Source organism: Dromaius novaehollandiae, chromosome 17, assembly GCF_036370855.1.
Source record: "Dromaius novaehollandiae isolate bDroNov1 chromosome 17, bDroNov1.hap1, whole genome shotgun sequence".
Lineage (NCBI taxonomy): Eukaryota > Metazoa > Chordata > Aves > Casuariiformes > Dromaiidae > Dromaius > Dromaius novaehollandiae.
Genome location: NC_088114.1, coordinates 4,574,887 through 4,590,215, shown reverse-complemented (window position 1 = coordinate 4,590,215; position 15,329 = coordinate 4,574,887). Strand labels below are relative to the sequence as shown.

Here is a 15,329-nt window from a genome sequence, read left to right as displayed (position 1 = left end):
GACAGCAGTGGTGTGCGTTCGAGTTTGCCATATTAAACCGTGTAAAGCGGAGACTGTGAAGGTAAATAGAAGCACAGAAGCTGAGGCAGCGCTGAGGGCGGAATTGTCCATTTTGATCTGCATTGCAGGTGCATAAGAAACATCCAGGGTACTTGTTGGCTTTGCCTAGATGGTGAGATGCCTATGCTTTCTGCTTTTCTTTTCTTTTTTTTTTTTCTTTTTCTCTTTTTCATGCTTTTGCAATAGAAACTATACTCCTTAATTAAAAAAAAATGAAATGGATGTGGCCATAAATACAGTGCCTTTTTCCATATAACTTCCTTATCAATAAATGTAGTATTGTAGAGCTGTATTATGATGGAGCCTCTGAGAGAGGCTAGACAGAATATAGGCATTTATGCACTGTAATGGTGTGTTGCTTTTTGATTTGACCACTTAAAGCAAGTGCTTTATAAATGGCTAATGAAATGCTTGTAATAATACTGATTATTTGTGTTCTTAGATTTTGTTTTCAAGGCTTTGGTTATGCTGAGATTCCAGCAGTCATTTTTGATGAAAAAACAGAGATGGGGGGTTCATAACAAAGTATTAGCTGCTTAAGTAGAATATAAGAATATTGGCTAAACTGATGCATAACTGATTGTTTTCATCCAATTACTGTGTTTCTGCTTACGATTCTTCCCCCAGCCTCTTGGGAAAGAGCTCTCGTGACCAACCCAAACACTCTACGTAGTTTTGAGTCCAGCAATTGTTGCGAACCCTAAAACAGTAATCTTACTTCATTTCTTTGTTTCCTTTACTTCAGATTTTAGATATAATTATAACCTTTTAAGAACAGGCTTTCAAACGATTTTTAAAAAAACATGCATCTTATCGTTAGAGTTACAGAAATCAAACTCTTCTGTGTCCTAATTCAAGAGGTTCTAGGTAGTAAGGGCAATTCGTTCTCTTTTATCATGTTACTCAATCCTTTAACAGTAATAGGCAGAAGAAAAAGTCCCCCATGCTCTTATTCCAGAATGTAGACTGTAAAGTAAAATATTTCTGGAATAATTTATACAGTATAGCAGAGGGAATATAGCTGTAATAAACTAGTTTTCAAGTTTACTTTTGATAGTATCTTAGGCTCTCATTTCTACATTTCCCTCAATAATTTCTTAAGCCATAGAAAAGTGTGTTTTAAAATAGCAAAATATTGGGGGATTTCTTTTATAGCCTCAAGATTTACCATGTATTACAATGCTTGCTTGTGTAAGCAGAGTAATATGATGCAATTTGTATTTTTGCTCAAGTCCATTCACATTTCACCTCATTTTTTCATAATAATTTTTTTTAAAGTAGCAACCTGTTCATAGTTCACTGTTTGCTGCACAGAGAACTGACACCTTCGTATTTCTGAAGCTGTTTACAGTATTTAGGGTTGGGTTTTTTTTTTTTTTTTTTTTTTTTTTTTTTTTTTTTTTTGCAAGAAACAAGTGACGCTTTCTTTATATATATGTTTATTGCCCTGTATGTGTTTGTCATTAACAGCACCATTTTTTGAAGAGCGGTGACTTACTGAAAAATCACTGAATCAGATGTCTAGTCAGAACACACCTATTTCCCCTAAAGCATCAACAGCAAGACAAGTCCATAGCTTTTCCTTGTTTCCTACTGCTGAAACTAAAAAGGCTTAGAAATCTAAGTCAGAGATGAAGAAAGGACCTTAGAATGATTCTGGTGTCAAAAAAAGATACTTATATGTGTGCAACCTTTTTCATGTCTGTTTACTGCAGTACACAATAAAACATTAGGTTTGCTTAGAGTTGCTGTGAAACATAGAAAAGCACAGACATAAACTTGTTTGCCTTATTGCAGTTACCACACTTCTGTTATTGATAGGAATATATTGCAATAAGCTAATATTGTGTGACCGTAATCAATATTGTCAGGACCAGTCTCTGGCAGCGCTTGTCATGTTCCTGGAAACAATGGTACCGAGCGATGCTGCCGAGAGCCTGGGTGGAGTTGAAGCGGGAGGTCGCCCTTTGTTCGGCAGAAATCTCATCACTGGAGCTCTGGTTTCCTTTGCATCTGCAGCACGTCAAAACAAACAGTCTCCTCCTTTCTTGTGCTTTCATCTAATACAACAGCTGAAGAAGCAAATGATGAGAAATAGTGAGTTTAGTGTGGCTTAGTGGAAATGCTAGCACTCAGATGGTTACCTGCTATATCTCAGCACTTGCTTGATGTGACCTGGTGTTCTTTATAAACCTGGCTGTTGTATCTTCAGTGAACACCTGGGCTGATCGCAGGCTCTGTGTGTTCATTTTTAAGTGATATCAAAATGGTTTTTTCCTCTGTAAGAGGCTTTCCAGCCATGTCGGTCGGTATCTTCATGTGATCAGTGGATAATTTTATCTAAGGACGTTTTACTGATCTCTACCAGCTCATTACTTCTGTAATGTACAGTACCAATACATTTATTTGCTACTAAAAGGTAGAGACATAACAAAATATTGATGAAAACCTTTCCTGTTATTGAGGAGCCTGTTTACTACATTTCAAGTTCTGGAAGACCTTTTGCGTTGTACTTAAAACACTAAAATATCTTGCTGCTTGTCAGTCTTCATTACTGGGCTGAGAGCCAAGATTTAAGATTGGTTATTAAAAACATCACCTGACAAAAACTTATGGCTTCTATCCAGATTGATGCATGCCTCTAGAAAGGTTGGGACTACAGCAGAGAACAGCAGACCCCTGTGATCCCAGTCAGTGCCTGGACAGAGGGGGCAGGTGGTGCCATATGTTCCCTCTCTGTGGAGCAGAGGCCTTGTGTTTAAGAAATGCTTCTCTCTGAAAAAAATCACTTGAATAATGTCACAAGTGGCACATTTTTTGTATAATAAGAGTGTAAGACTGCCTGCCTGCTTTCCTCCTGAAAACTTGATTCGAACTGTTTAGTTTTACTATCTTCTAGATATCTAGGTCATATAAGCTAGGAGTGTAGAGGGCCTGGGTTTGAAATTCTGTCTTAGCAGCTTATTAAAAAAAAAAAAAAAAATCTCGCTTAAAGAAAGACTAGTTCAGAGGTAATCGCTACCACTAGATCTCCTTCAGCAGGAGCTCTCAGAGCCTTCACTTTGAGCAAAGCAGAGACAGAAGTTTTTGTGTTTGACTGTAGTTGCTGTGCTGAAATAATAATATAATAGGTGGTTTCTGAAACAGTATCACAGAAAATTTTAAGGAACATGCACACTCCTCAGCATGTTAAACTGGCCTGAAAAAAGTTCTGTTATTCCGTAGAGTTGCTGTTCAAATATCTGTTCTTTGTAAATGGATTTTTCCTAGAAAGACAAACTTGTTTAGTCTGCTGTAAGGCTCCAGCCTGTTCCTTTTGACACGTTTCACAGATTCTAGATAAACTCTGAAAATCATGTTTTCAATGCAGTTCTTGCAGCAGGAGCTGGAGCTCGGCTGAGCGCCCGGAGCTGGTGCTGCTGCCATGGAAGCGGTTCTGCCTCTCCCGCCCCCACTGCCCTGGTTACTGATTTTCCAACTCCCCCTTCAGCCACAAAAGCATTTGTACTGCTGCGCAGTAAACCTATCACCTGAAAAATAACCAGTGGGAAAAAATGGGTTAGCTTTCAACTGGACCAATTTCTTGACCTGGTTCACTGTATGATCACTAGACCGGTAAAGGGAGGTGATTTTGAAGCATTTGGCAAACCTGACGGCAAAATCTTGCTCAGTGTGTGCGAACGGAAGGGGAAGGCTGGACAGCTAAATCGTTGCATGTCTGGGTGCCAGCAGGTTCTTCTCCTGTTATGCAAATGGTGCCTAACAGTGTCTCTTATGTTAAAGCTGTCATAGTAATTTTTTGGTTTAAGTGTTTCATTAAGTATTCAGTATTAGGAAATCCTTTGAATGACACAGATACTATTTGTATGAATTCCTTGTGTTATTGATGCATTACTGATCAAACAGTCTACGGTTAAAGCTAACATGAAGTGGTGGTCGTGAGGGAATAATTGATATCTGAAAAAATACTGTCTTTTCCATAATATTGTATCATTTCTAAGTATAAACTTGAAGTAATACTTACTATATCCCTGTAGGAAAACCTTCCGATGCCCCCTTAATGGCTTAATTCCTGATTCAGCTTTAACTGAAACCGGAGAACTTTCTTAATGACTTCTAAAGAAATAGGATCAGGCTCATTCTAATGTGTAACAGTGATTCTGTTAGTCCAGTGGTGCAACTGAGTATTAATTTTCCCTTTTCTTCCCCTTCTGACAATAGAAATTGTCTCTAGTAGAAAGAATAGCATAAGTCTCTGCAATAGTATAACTGACTGATTATGATTAGGGTGCAAGCTAATCTTCCTTCTGTTCTGTGTCTTCTTTAAAACTTTGATGGAAGCTATGTTAAAATAACAAACTATTTCATCCTCAAAATGAAGGAGTGCAATAGAAGCTCCTGATGAGTGGCTTTTCTTCTAGAAAGCAGAAGAGAACCTACACATTCCCCTAAAATCCAGTACAGCCTTACTCATAGGGGGCTGGAGGGTTTATCGTAATAAATGTTTAAAAAAAAAATTACGTGGACCTCATTGTTGAGAGTGGGTTTTTCTGAAGTCATCAGTGTTATTTAGATGACAGCATCCTCTTCTCCTTGAAGTGGATTATGCCAAAATTAAGTCATTTTCAGTGCTTTCTGCCAGAGCAAGCCTTTTCTCCCTGGCAGCTATACAGCCATATCATCGGTATACTTTGGTATGGTCACAATAACTATATGGCTATGAAATGACATTGCAGAACCACTTGCTTTTGATTTGATTCTCTATAGTCTCTGACATGCTAGTGATCATAAGCATTTCAGACATGCCTCTGGTATTTCTCTGATCTAATAGAAGCTCAGGTTACTTCTAGTCTGCTTTCATTGTGACAGCTCTGGGCTTGTATGGTCTCAAGGACAGAAAACTCAATCTGAATTATTCCTCTCAATTCTTATGACTTAAGGTCAGTAGTCGTAGTTGCAAGATGTCAGTGATTTCTGCGCAGGGTACTGGCTTGTTCGCTTAAAGCACCTGGAGGTATTAAATTGCTGCCAGGAATGTGTCCCCCATAATTGTTCTTCCTGCTAGTCACTGTCATAGTAACAAAAAACCCTTTTGCAGTAATACTAAAACCTGTACTTCCTCAGGGACATTCAGAGGTTAGCTGAAATCTCTGATCAGAGGATGAGGGGGAAGTAGGGCAGAGAAACACCCAGTAAAAAAGTATGAAAAAGTGTTAGAAAAGGACCTGAGAAAACAAAATTGTGTCCTTCCTCAGGGAGGAGGATGACACATTTCCTGTTCCCTATGAGTAGTCTATTTTTTTTTTCTTTTGCTAATTTTGCTTGGGTTAAAGACACAGCCTAAAAGAACATGAAGGCAGTTTATTGGGATGATAGTTACATGTATAAATCTTTTTATGCTTTAACACAGACAGCGGAGGAAGAGAGGGACAGAATTGTTGCTATAAGATGTGCTGTATCCTGCTAAGGGAACACTAGAGAAGGGGAAGGACATTCAGAAAGCAGTTGTGTAGGCCTAGCATGTAGTCTGAAAAGCACAGCTAAAGAAATATTGAACTAGGTAAGGAGGTTTAGTCTAATGGATGGATGAATGAGGGGGACCATAAATCTGAAACTGTGTAATGGGCTACCATTATACTGTGGTGGTGTTATTGCCAGCTCTGCAGTGGTTGGTAGAAATAGCAATGGTATCAGGTGAGAGGGGAGGGTTTAAGCAAATGTCTAAGCAGAAGGATGGCGAAGCCCCGAAGCTGTGGAGACTGTAGAGTTTCCTTTATTAGGTCCTTAGGAATAAGCTGAACAAACACTTCTGGTATGGCATAAGTCTTTGGAAATGGAAGAGCTGATCTAAGCAAAGGACCTCTAAGTCTGTCAATTTGGTGTTTTTACTGTTAGAACTGCATTATTTAGAAGTGTTGGGTCAGTTCAGTGACAGTCTTTAAAACTGGGACTGACTAAAACTTAGAAGGTTCTTCCAACAGGATGCCTGTGTTCTTGAAATCGTATTTCAGACAGCATACAAAAAGCAGCTTTTGTCCTATTTTTGGAGGGAGCAATGGCTAGATACTGGTTGAGAGGAAAACAGTTGTCTGTCTAGGCGTGTTTCAATGGAAGCTTTGAATATGTGTTGGCAGAGCTAAGTAACTTCTCAGGTGATAGCAGTCACCTTCTCCATTTAAAAGAAGATTATTCTGTTTGTTTAATAGTCCTCTGCCAAACAAGAATGAAAATGTTAAATAGCCGTGGTTGGTTAGACTTCATTCCAGCTTTAGGTTGTATCTTAAATCATAGGTTAGCATCTCCCTCTTCTTATCTTGTAATGGGGTATAGAGATACTTCAGTTTTGTGTAAAGGCACCGAATACACAGCCAGAATATGATGCTTATCGCCTTGAACTATTTTGAGCTCCATCCAAATACTTAAGGTCAGAAAAGACCTGGAGCCTGCACATCATCTGCAAGGCAAGATTTGGCTGTCAAAAAGGTCAGCAGCTGTTTACCGTAAGCACATGATGTATTAGCATTTTGGAAATTCCCGTTTCATTTTTTTAATTTTCAATTTAAGTTTTTTTTTTTTTTGGTTCCCCTTTTAAGGAAAAGTTAATAACTGGACCTGAACTAGCTGCCCCCAGTGCCCTGCAAAAAGATGGAATTTGCCCTCTAAGAGCTGCTGAGTGTGCCTGGTTCGGCTTGTTGTACTGCAGTCTGCTGTGTAGTATCGTTGACGTGCACTCAGAAGAGGCAGAATGGTTCCTTTCTAAGGTGGGCTCCAAGAATGCTAATTAAATTATCTTCTCCTCCTTACTGAAAGGGGAGACTATATTCAAGAGAAATTGAGAATCCGTTGTTTGGAGCTGTGAGGTTTCATCTTTGAGCTGTCTTCAGATCTATGCTTCTAGCTGTATCTAGAAATATTTTGTGATGGTGGTGATCTTGAGAAATGAGAAATAGTGCATATTTTTGGGTGGGATGCAGTATACTTTCCAAATAAAGCTTGCGTAAGTGTGCCAGCTTGGAAACTGCTAGTGCTTAGTGCTAGTTCTGTTGTAAAACAGGAGGTGTGTTACCATTGCAGTGGTGAACACTGACTCGTTACTGCACCTCTTAATTTTTATTACCCTTATCAAATGAAAGGACATATGCATTCCTAGTTGGAGTTTGCTGAGCTCTGCATTTCATCACACCTTTTGGATAAGAACATAGCAAGCATAAAAAAAGCTTGCTTTGGAGACAAAGGGGAAAAAAAACCATAGTGACACCACTGTTCTGTGGTGTATGCAGTTATAGTTTTCTTCCCAGCATTGGCTTAATTTATCTGATGAAATCCAGCCAGAGAGCTTGGTTGCCTTATGAGAGCTGTCCTACCGATTCCCACGGCGAGCAAGGGAAGACTGTTCATCTGGGCTGTTAGGGGCTTGGTTGATTTCTGCATTTCCCCTCCCCCCCCCCCCTTTTTTTCCTCTGTGCTTTTTTTCAGCATAACCTTATTCTTGGCTGTATTATTGGCATATTCCTCCTTCTTTGGGAAAGCAGGAGATAAAATAACCTTAGCACAATCCTGAAGCTGCTTTAAATTTCCTCTTTGAAACTCCAGTGGGAGACATAGCTGAGAATTGATTTTAGAATCGACCCCTCCCAAGACCATCTCTGTCATGCCCTTGAGAGCAGCCGTTGGATCTAATTTGTGGTTATGTATGCTATGCATCAGGAGACAGGGAGTTAAGAATTGCCAAGGAGCATGGAGCAGATGTAAATCCCACTGGGAGCAAAAACTCCCTTGGAACCAAGTTAAAGCATCTGTATATGGAAGTGCTCTTTTTACTGCCTTTTGTAGTTGGTGCCTTAGTGAGAAAATGTTCACTGACTTGTATTAAAAGAAAGGATTGTTTCTATTTGATTATATTTGTTTCTTGTTAAATCTTGTGATGTCTATTCCCATTTTAAAAACTTCCTGAATGAAACCATGTGGGTCATTAGGTCTCAATTCCATTGTATCTTTTGAATTGCTAACAAATTTGAGACTTTTTTTATTAATAATGCAGTGATAGTAGATTTTCATAAGGGTATACTTGAGAATGCAGAATTAAAGGAATAGCTTTTTAAAATTTAAATAGATGGCTTATCTTTGTGACCATTGTCAGTGTTTGTGGCTTTAAAAATAGTTTATATTTTTGCCTAGTTTCTCAATCCTTTGATCTTTAAAAGATGTACATAAGCAAGGAAATCGATTGGGGTAAAATGTTACCCATTTCATGAAATGTACAAACTGCCTGTAAGAGGGGAAAAACAGAAAAACGCCTTCAGCACGTAAGCCTTCAGCATGTTAATAATCCAGATTATCCAAAGCTAACTGTTTTAGAAAATTGATTGCATTCAAATGACATCCCAGTCATAAATCAGCATATTTTCAGGCTGCCACTCAAAAAAAAAAAAAGTCAACAATTTGGCAAAGAAAGAGCATTAAGCATCTGCTGAAGCTAAGTAATGTCCCCTCTTGCCCTGTCGTGCAGAAGCAGTGTGAATGTAAGCATTCAGGAGGGAACCATGCAGTCAAAGTGCCGGGTATGAAAGTGAATGCATTCCCTAGATTTTGTAATGTTCTCTGGAATAAGTTCTCTTGTGCTTGCTCGGGGGATATCCATGCCTGCTTTCTAACTGTATTTTCACCCATGAGTAAGTGTACCTCTGTTCCTTTACCAAGGAAGCACAGTCTAAGAGTTCTTTCAGGTAATTTTTATCTAGGTGCTTGTAGGTATTTCTCATGTCCGACTTGGAAGCAGAGTAATAGCCAAAATAGTCTTTATATGATAGTGCTGGTATTCTCTGTAGGAAACTGTTGAATCCTTTGTATTGATTATTGAGTAACTCCTCAGTAAAAGCAATTATTCTGTTCAGCAAAATTTTTAGTAGAGTAAACAATTCCAAAATTGCACACCGCCACCAGCAAAGCAAGAATAAAACCCACTGCCATAGCTGAAGAATTGGGAACAAGCTGTGCAAGCAGTATAGATAGTGTGGTGTTATAAAGGCATCCTGAACAACGGTAATGGCCTCTTTAAATAGCGCACACATATGTGTTAGGACAGGTCATGTAGTGTTTCCTGGCAGGACTGTTGGTGGTGTCCAGCTCCGGGAGTCTTCTGCTTTCAGGAGCACTGTTCTGGGATGTTGTACTTGGAGGGTTTTCTCCCTCCTCCTGACTCTGTTTCTGATCTTCAGAAATGGTCTGTTTAGAAGGAACTTGCCCAGCAGCAGATTAAGTCAATTGGTTAGGGAGGGCTGTGTTGTTGGCCTAACTTATTTTTATCTATTGTTTTTCATCTTATTGTGTCCAATTCCATTGTATTACCTCTAGGGGCATAAAAAAAAATTGATGTTATTCTAGGAAAATTAATATTTTCTTTCTCTCTGGCTTCTGCTTTGGTAGTTGTTCGGCCAGCTTTCTAGTTAAGCACTGGCTGAAAGTCTCCACGGGGAAAAATATTCCAGAACGGAGGTGGGTGAAACACGATGTGATCCATTGGTGTCTGAGAGGCTGTTCAGACTGCAGATGTGAAATTCTTTTTTCTTCCCTCTCCTTTGTGCTATAGAAATTTCCTCGTAAGTTAGACTGCAAAAAATACTCAAATATTTTTAATATTGCAGTAATAGTCTGGGTTGACAGATAATGCATATTGAGTTGGACTCCATTTCATCTAGACCTTAGACTTTAATATTATTAGGTATACGTTTGTGTTTTCAGGTTCAGTGTAATAATAGCTACAAAGTGAATAGTGGCTTGGAATATAGTCTTAGTGTTAAGAAGTTGCATGTTTTAAGCCGATTTCATAGTAAAGCATCTTTGTGTAGTGACTGTCTCTGCAAGACACGCATTCTCCTTTATTCTTACGGTGGAGAGTTTTGCCTCTTCCCCAGAACACGTGCCCAGATTGCAGTGTCGTTTGTGCTGTGTAAGAATATGCAATGGGCAGGGTAGAATGGGGATTGAATTGAAGGTGCTGCCCATAAATTCTGTAAAATCTGGCTTTTTCATGACAGCCTTCTGTTTCCCTTGAAGGAAAGGATAGAGGACCGCCAACAGCAAGGCTGCCTATGTGATATGTTGCAGTGAGGAAGCAGAGTCTAGGAAGCTTGCAGAGGGTTTATGGGAAAGCTAGCCCTCTGATCCCTTATCCTCAGAGGAGAGTAAAAACTACTTGCCCCAAAGGGGCTGCATCTAAAACCTGTAGTGTATCGATTTAATTGCTTTCACTGATTAACTTCCCAGTACTGCAGGGGAGATGATGTGGTGGTGCTGGTAATTTTCATTTTCTTCCTAAGCCTGTGTAACTAGCCTACCTCTGGTTATTTTCCTTCAGTCTAGCTAATCCCAGTGTGATCTCCAAGAATCAAGGGAGCAAGGTGAAAAATAACTAGAGGGGAGTAATAGTTACAACCTTCTTTTATTTTTTTCTAACATACACAATTAGTCTAAAAAATGCATTTTTTTACAAGACTTGAGATATAAACATTTCTTATTGTTCTGTTTGTTGCTGGTGATTGTCTTTTCTTATTCAGGTTATAGTTGCAGGCATAAAACTACTATTAGTAACTATTGTGATAATAAAGGTTTCAGAATATTATATGCGTGCTGTTCTTTCACATAGCACTGTCAGTGCTTAGAGAAGTTTCTTTTAATAAAATGTATTTCTCATTATTAATAAAAATCTGTTCTCAGCGTTGGTGCTCCATGCAGTTTAAGCTCCTGCTATGTTGAGGGAATGGACTCCGGTACAGGTTTTATTCTGCTGTCATATTCAGTCGATAAGAATATAATGAGCACTTAAGAAACTGGATGATTCAGTAAAGCTTCTGTCTGTCTGAAGTCAGCTTTGCAAGCAAGACTATGTCACTTTGAAAATGTAACGCAGCAAAAATATCAATAAACCTTAAAATTAATGGTGCCCTACAGTAAATGCTATGACCTGAGCAGTCAGTCTTAAAATAAGCATCTGATGCTGTGGGCTGTGAGAGAATATAGTTGTGGTAGTTATGGAAAGTTTCTTGAGTGAATCTTTTGCCTTTGTGTCAAAAAGCAGTTATGGCTCGGATGAACTGTTATTCAGAAGTTATAGCTACACAAGAGCATGCATATTAGCTTATTTCTTATTTAGCCAACCCAGAAACCTCTTTCTTGCCTATTTTCGGTCCATAATTTTTGCTTGTTTTTGAATAACGGTGATCTAGTTGCTTGCTAATGTCCCATTCCTCTCAAAGCCCAAGCTGCCACTGTTGACCTCAGATTCTTTTTAAGCACTGAATCAAATCTTTGAGTTTTGTTATAAGTTAATTAAAAGCTCTGTTTTTCTCCTTGCATGGAAATGGACTCCCCAAAAGTCTTCTAAACGTTCACTTTTTTTGACAATCAAATATATGCTTCTGTAGGGATAAATCAGTTGGAAATGATGTCTGTTAAAGTCACAAGTGAAATGAGGAAGGCTCCATATTAATTTTTTTTCAAATCCTTTATCAAGGTGTAGAAGCACTAAGAGTCTCTTCTCCTTTGGGGAGTAAACAGGACTAAAAGCAGGGATGTATTATCTTTGGGAACGGTCTAAGTGTGTTACTTTCATTGAGTGGATGTCCTACCAGTTTTAAATTTGTAGAATCAAACTTTTGCTGTAAAACTACATACCAAAAACAGACCAATGAAAAACACTTTAAATGGCAAGATCAACTGGTTAAGGTTGCCAGTGAGACAGTCAAGGGAGAGAATTAAGGTCTGGCTCCCGCACAGCATGTGATCCTGTCATGCCAGGCTCCAGCTGCAATAGCATTGCAGATGGCTGTCTGGCAACGGAGAGTCCCTTCTCAGCAGTTAGCTTAGTAGCCTAAATGCTATAATTGTTTTTCCAGGACTGTTTAACCCAACGTGGTCACCATTTTATCAGTCTGCAGTCTCCTTAGACACAGAGGCACTTGGCAGTCCTTTCCTTGCAACTCCCTGGAGTAGGGCAGGAGGCCCTGTCCTGTGCAGTGTTCCCAAAGAGACGGTTTTTCTCCCAGCTGTGGCCTGTGAGATTCCCATCCAGTATGTGCTGCTGCGTGTCACTTTGGTGTCTCCATCAACCTGTCTCGCTAGACTCTTTTTTTTTCTTCTGCACACCTGTTTTTGTGTGCTGTCTTTGCGTTCATGAGCTGTCCAAGGGAGAAAAGGAAAAGGCTGGCTTTCCAGAGCTTTGGGAAGGCTTCCCAAGCTGGATAGTTCCCTTGCTAGAGAATTTCAAGGGTTGGCAGTGCAGAGGTATTGAGGACATGTGTTTCTGAAAAGTTCTTTTCACATAAATCCAGCAGCATCTATAAAGCAGCTATGGGTGGAGCAGCTCTGTGCATCCTGAGTTAAGTAGCATTACTCAAATTACAGCTTGCTTTGCTGTGTATGGAGAGAGGGGTAACAGTAATACAGTGAAATTCAAGAGCTACTAAAAGTATAGCCAGAGTGATTTAGCACTTTGAGGCTGCGGAAGGGTTGCATACTGTCATCTTCATTTTTTTCTTGTCAATGTACTTATTCTAGAGCTGAAAGTTCACTAGGAAGCAGTGCAATAAAGAAAGTGTCATGACAAAATTAGAGATTAGATATTACTATGCACAAACACCCAGTAACTTCTGTGTTTCATTGCCATGGAGCATGGATCCTGCCACTCCAGCTGGCCAGGTACTCCTTTAAATATTGCATAAAAGAGCCCCAGGGCACAGTGGGTGCTTCCCCGTAAAGAGTATCAGCCTGTGCCAGGTCTGAGGATCTACCTTTACCCTCTCTATCGGCGAATGGTTTACCAGGGAGTCTCCATCTCCAGCTCTGCTAGACTGATTTTTTTTCCTCAAGTAATGCTGGCAGTGCAGGGAGCTTTAAAGACTCCTCTCAGCAATGTGCAGTTAACCATTTCCATCTTTATTTGGATCTGAGCACTGTGCCTACCTCTATTGAACTGCTGTACAAAGAGAATCAAGTGGCGTAACAGTTTTCCTTGTACTCATAACCTGAGCAACAAGAAATCTGTTTGTTTTCTCTTTAAATGAAGCATTCTGCTTGTCCATTGTCTTACTCTGTCGTATGTCATTGGGGCTGGAAATTCTACCTCTGTGGGAAGCCGGTCTGCAGTGCTGTGGGGCCTGCGCCAGTTACGGGACCGGTAGTGCGGCACAGCTGAGGAAACAGTAGCCGCGGCACAAGTCGGAGCTTTCTTTCATGCAGGTTCTAGCGTACACAGCTCGACGGAGGCACCCCGTAGCAACCACATCGGCGATCCTCGTGCTGGCAGCGTTATTGGGTTCAACTGTTGGTTAAAGGCAGATTATTTTACGGTCTCTTTGGATATGGTTTTGCTTTAGAGCTTGCTTCCTTGTTTTTATCTAAGGGAGTTACTTGTTCCTGTATCCCGAGAGGTAAATGGAAAGCCCTCAACAAGACGGAGGGACATACTAGCCCATTTCCGAGAACTCCGCTTTTATCTTGTAAAAGGATTAGTGACTTAAAGCCTGTCTGAAACTAATCCTTTAAATGTGTTAACTCCAAACAAATGAGTTCCTGTGCTGCTCTGGCCTAGAGTGTAATCAGGCTTTCTATGAACTTAAAGCACTTATAACCGAGACAGTCATGAAACAGGAAAATGTTATACTCTTGCAGGCATTTGCCTGGTTGCATATCAGTTTTTTAATAGCAGAATAGTTACTCCTGTTGATCCTGGCTGTAGAACCAGGATATTTGTATCTGCACAATAACTGACTACATCTGTTTACTAACAGAGTACCTGCATATCAGGATGGCAACTCCAAACCTGGAGAACCAGTTACACAGTGCCCAAAAGAACCTACTGTTTCTCCAGCGAGAACATGCCAACACGCTAAAAGGTCTGCACGCTGAGATTCGTCGCCTGCAGCAGCACTGCACAGGTAACTTGGGAAGGGTGCCAGTGCTGATGGTGCTTGGCTGATAAATATCAAAGTGCTTTGTAAAAGGAGGGTGCCCTTATCCCCACATCTATATGGGGAAAACCAAGACAACAGAAAGGTTGAGGGCTTGTGTATATCACTCACCAGGTTTAGGCAGAGGTGAGGTCTTCTGAAATGCAGTGCTCAAACTCTGGCTCACAACACATCCCAAACCAGAAAGTCAGGCTTGGGAGCCATCTCAGTCCTGAATCCCCACCCCCCCCCAACACACGCTCTCTCTCTGAAATCCTCTAAAGAACTGTTTCTTGTTTATAACCCAGTGTAACTTGATGAATTGTGTGCAGAGTTGCCCCACTGGAAAAGGATCAATGCATGGACTTTAATCTTCTTACAAGAATGTGGTAAAGGCTTCTTATGTCAGCAGTCAAACCTCCACAACAAAGCCTGCCACAACAGTATATTTAGGATGAGCTGCTCTTTCTTTTACAGAATATAGTTCAGGGCCCAACTTTGTAATCATTAGCAAGGATTTTTCTCGGGGGGGAACCTCTCTGTCACCTGGCTGTTCTGGTTGTTTTACAAATTTGATAATCTTCAGTGGATCTCCTACCCTTGCTTAAGCTGGGGGGAAGAGCTGGTTGTATTTTATTAAAGTATGCCATTGTAAATATGCTGACTGGGTAGGGTATATGTTGTTGTTCTAACAAAAATAAACAACCCTTTTTTTTTCCTTTTTTCTCTCAGATTTGACCTATGAGCTGACTGTAAAAAGTTCAGACTTGACAGGTAAGGAAAACAGTATATGGGATTTTTCTTTTAATGTTCATGTTACACTTCCTCATGTTTCAAAATGTTTGTACTCTTTCCATTACAAGTAGTGGGAAATACTTTGCACTTGGCTTATTGAATTTAAAAATTCCGAGGGTATAAGAGCAGTTTTCTGCTTTCCAGACTTATCGGTATTTATGAAATAAATGTCAAGTTTTTAACCAAGGTCACACAGGAAATCTTTGGAAGAGCCAGGAATAGAGTGTAGAACTGCTGACTCCTCTCCATTACTTCAGCCACTAGACCATCACTTCCCTGTATGCTGTATGGGAACAGAGGGCATGAATTTCAGAGGCAGATTGACACTATTGTTAAAGTTCAGCTAATACTATAATTATACCAGAGAGACTTTAAAAAAATAAATAAAAAATGTTGACTGCCAGTTATTTCAGATGTATCAACAGGTGAAAGATGGAAATGAAATACTCCCTGGGAGTAGCCTCCTGGATCAGGAATAGTATGCGGTGGGACATGTTGTATTTCTGATAAAATAGTGTGGGCAAATTC

General features: G+C 40.0%; 1 protein-coding gene across 5 annotated transcripts in view; it reads left to right on the top strand.

Annotated features, from left to right (window-relative positions):
* CCDC92 (coiled-coil domain containing 92) overlaps window positions 1–15,329 on the top strand; it is a 120,119-nt gene that overhangs the window by 100,987 nt on the left and 3,803 nt on the right. For 3 of the 5 annotated variants that reach the window (XM_026114601.2, XM_064522022.1, XM_064522021.1), the window contains 2 exons: window positions 13,848–13,994; window positions 14,739–14,780. In XM_026114601.2, the coding sequence (XP_025970386.1) occupies window positions 13,865–13,994; window positions 14,739–14,780 (172 nt within the window). In that variant the 5' untranslated portion in view covers window positions 13,848–13,864. Of the gene's footprint in view, window positions 1–135; window positions 173–6,653; window positions 6,822–13,847; window positions 13,995–14,738; window positions 14,781–15,329 lie in introns of those variants that run through there. The other 2 variants (XM_026114603.2, XM_026114602.2) reach the window with 2 other exon arrangements.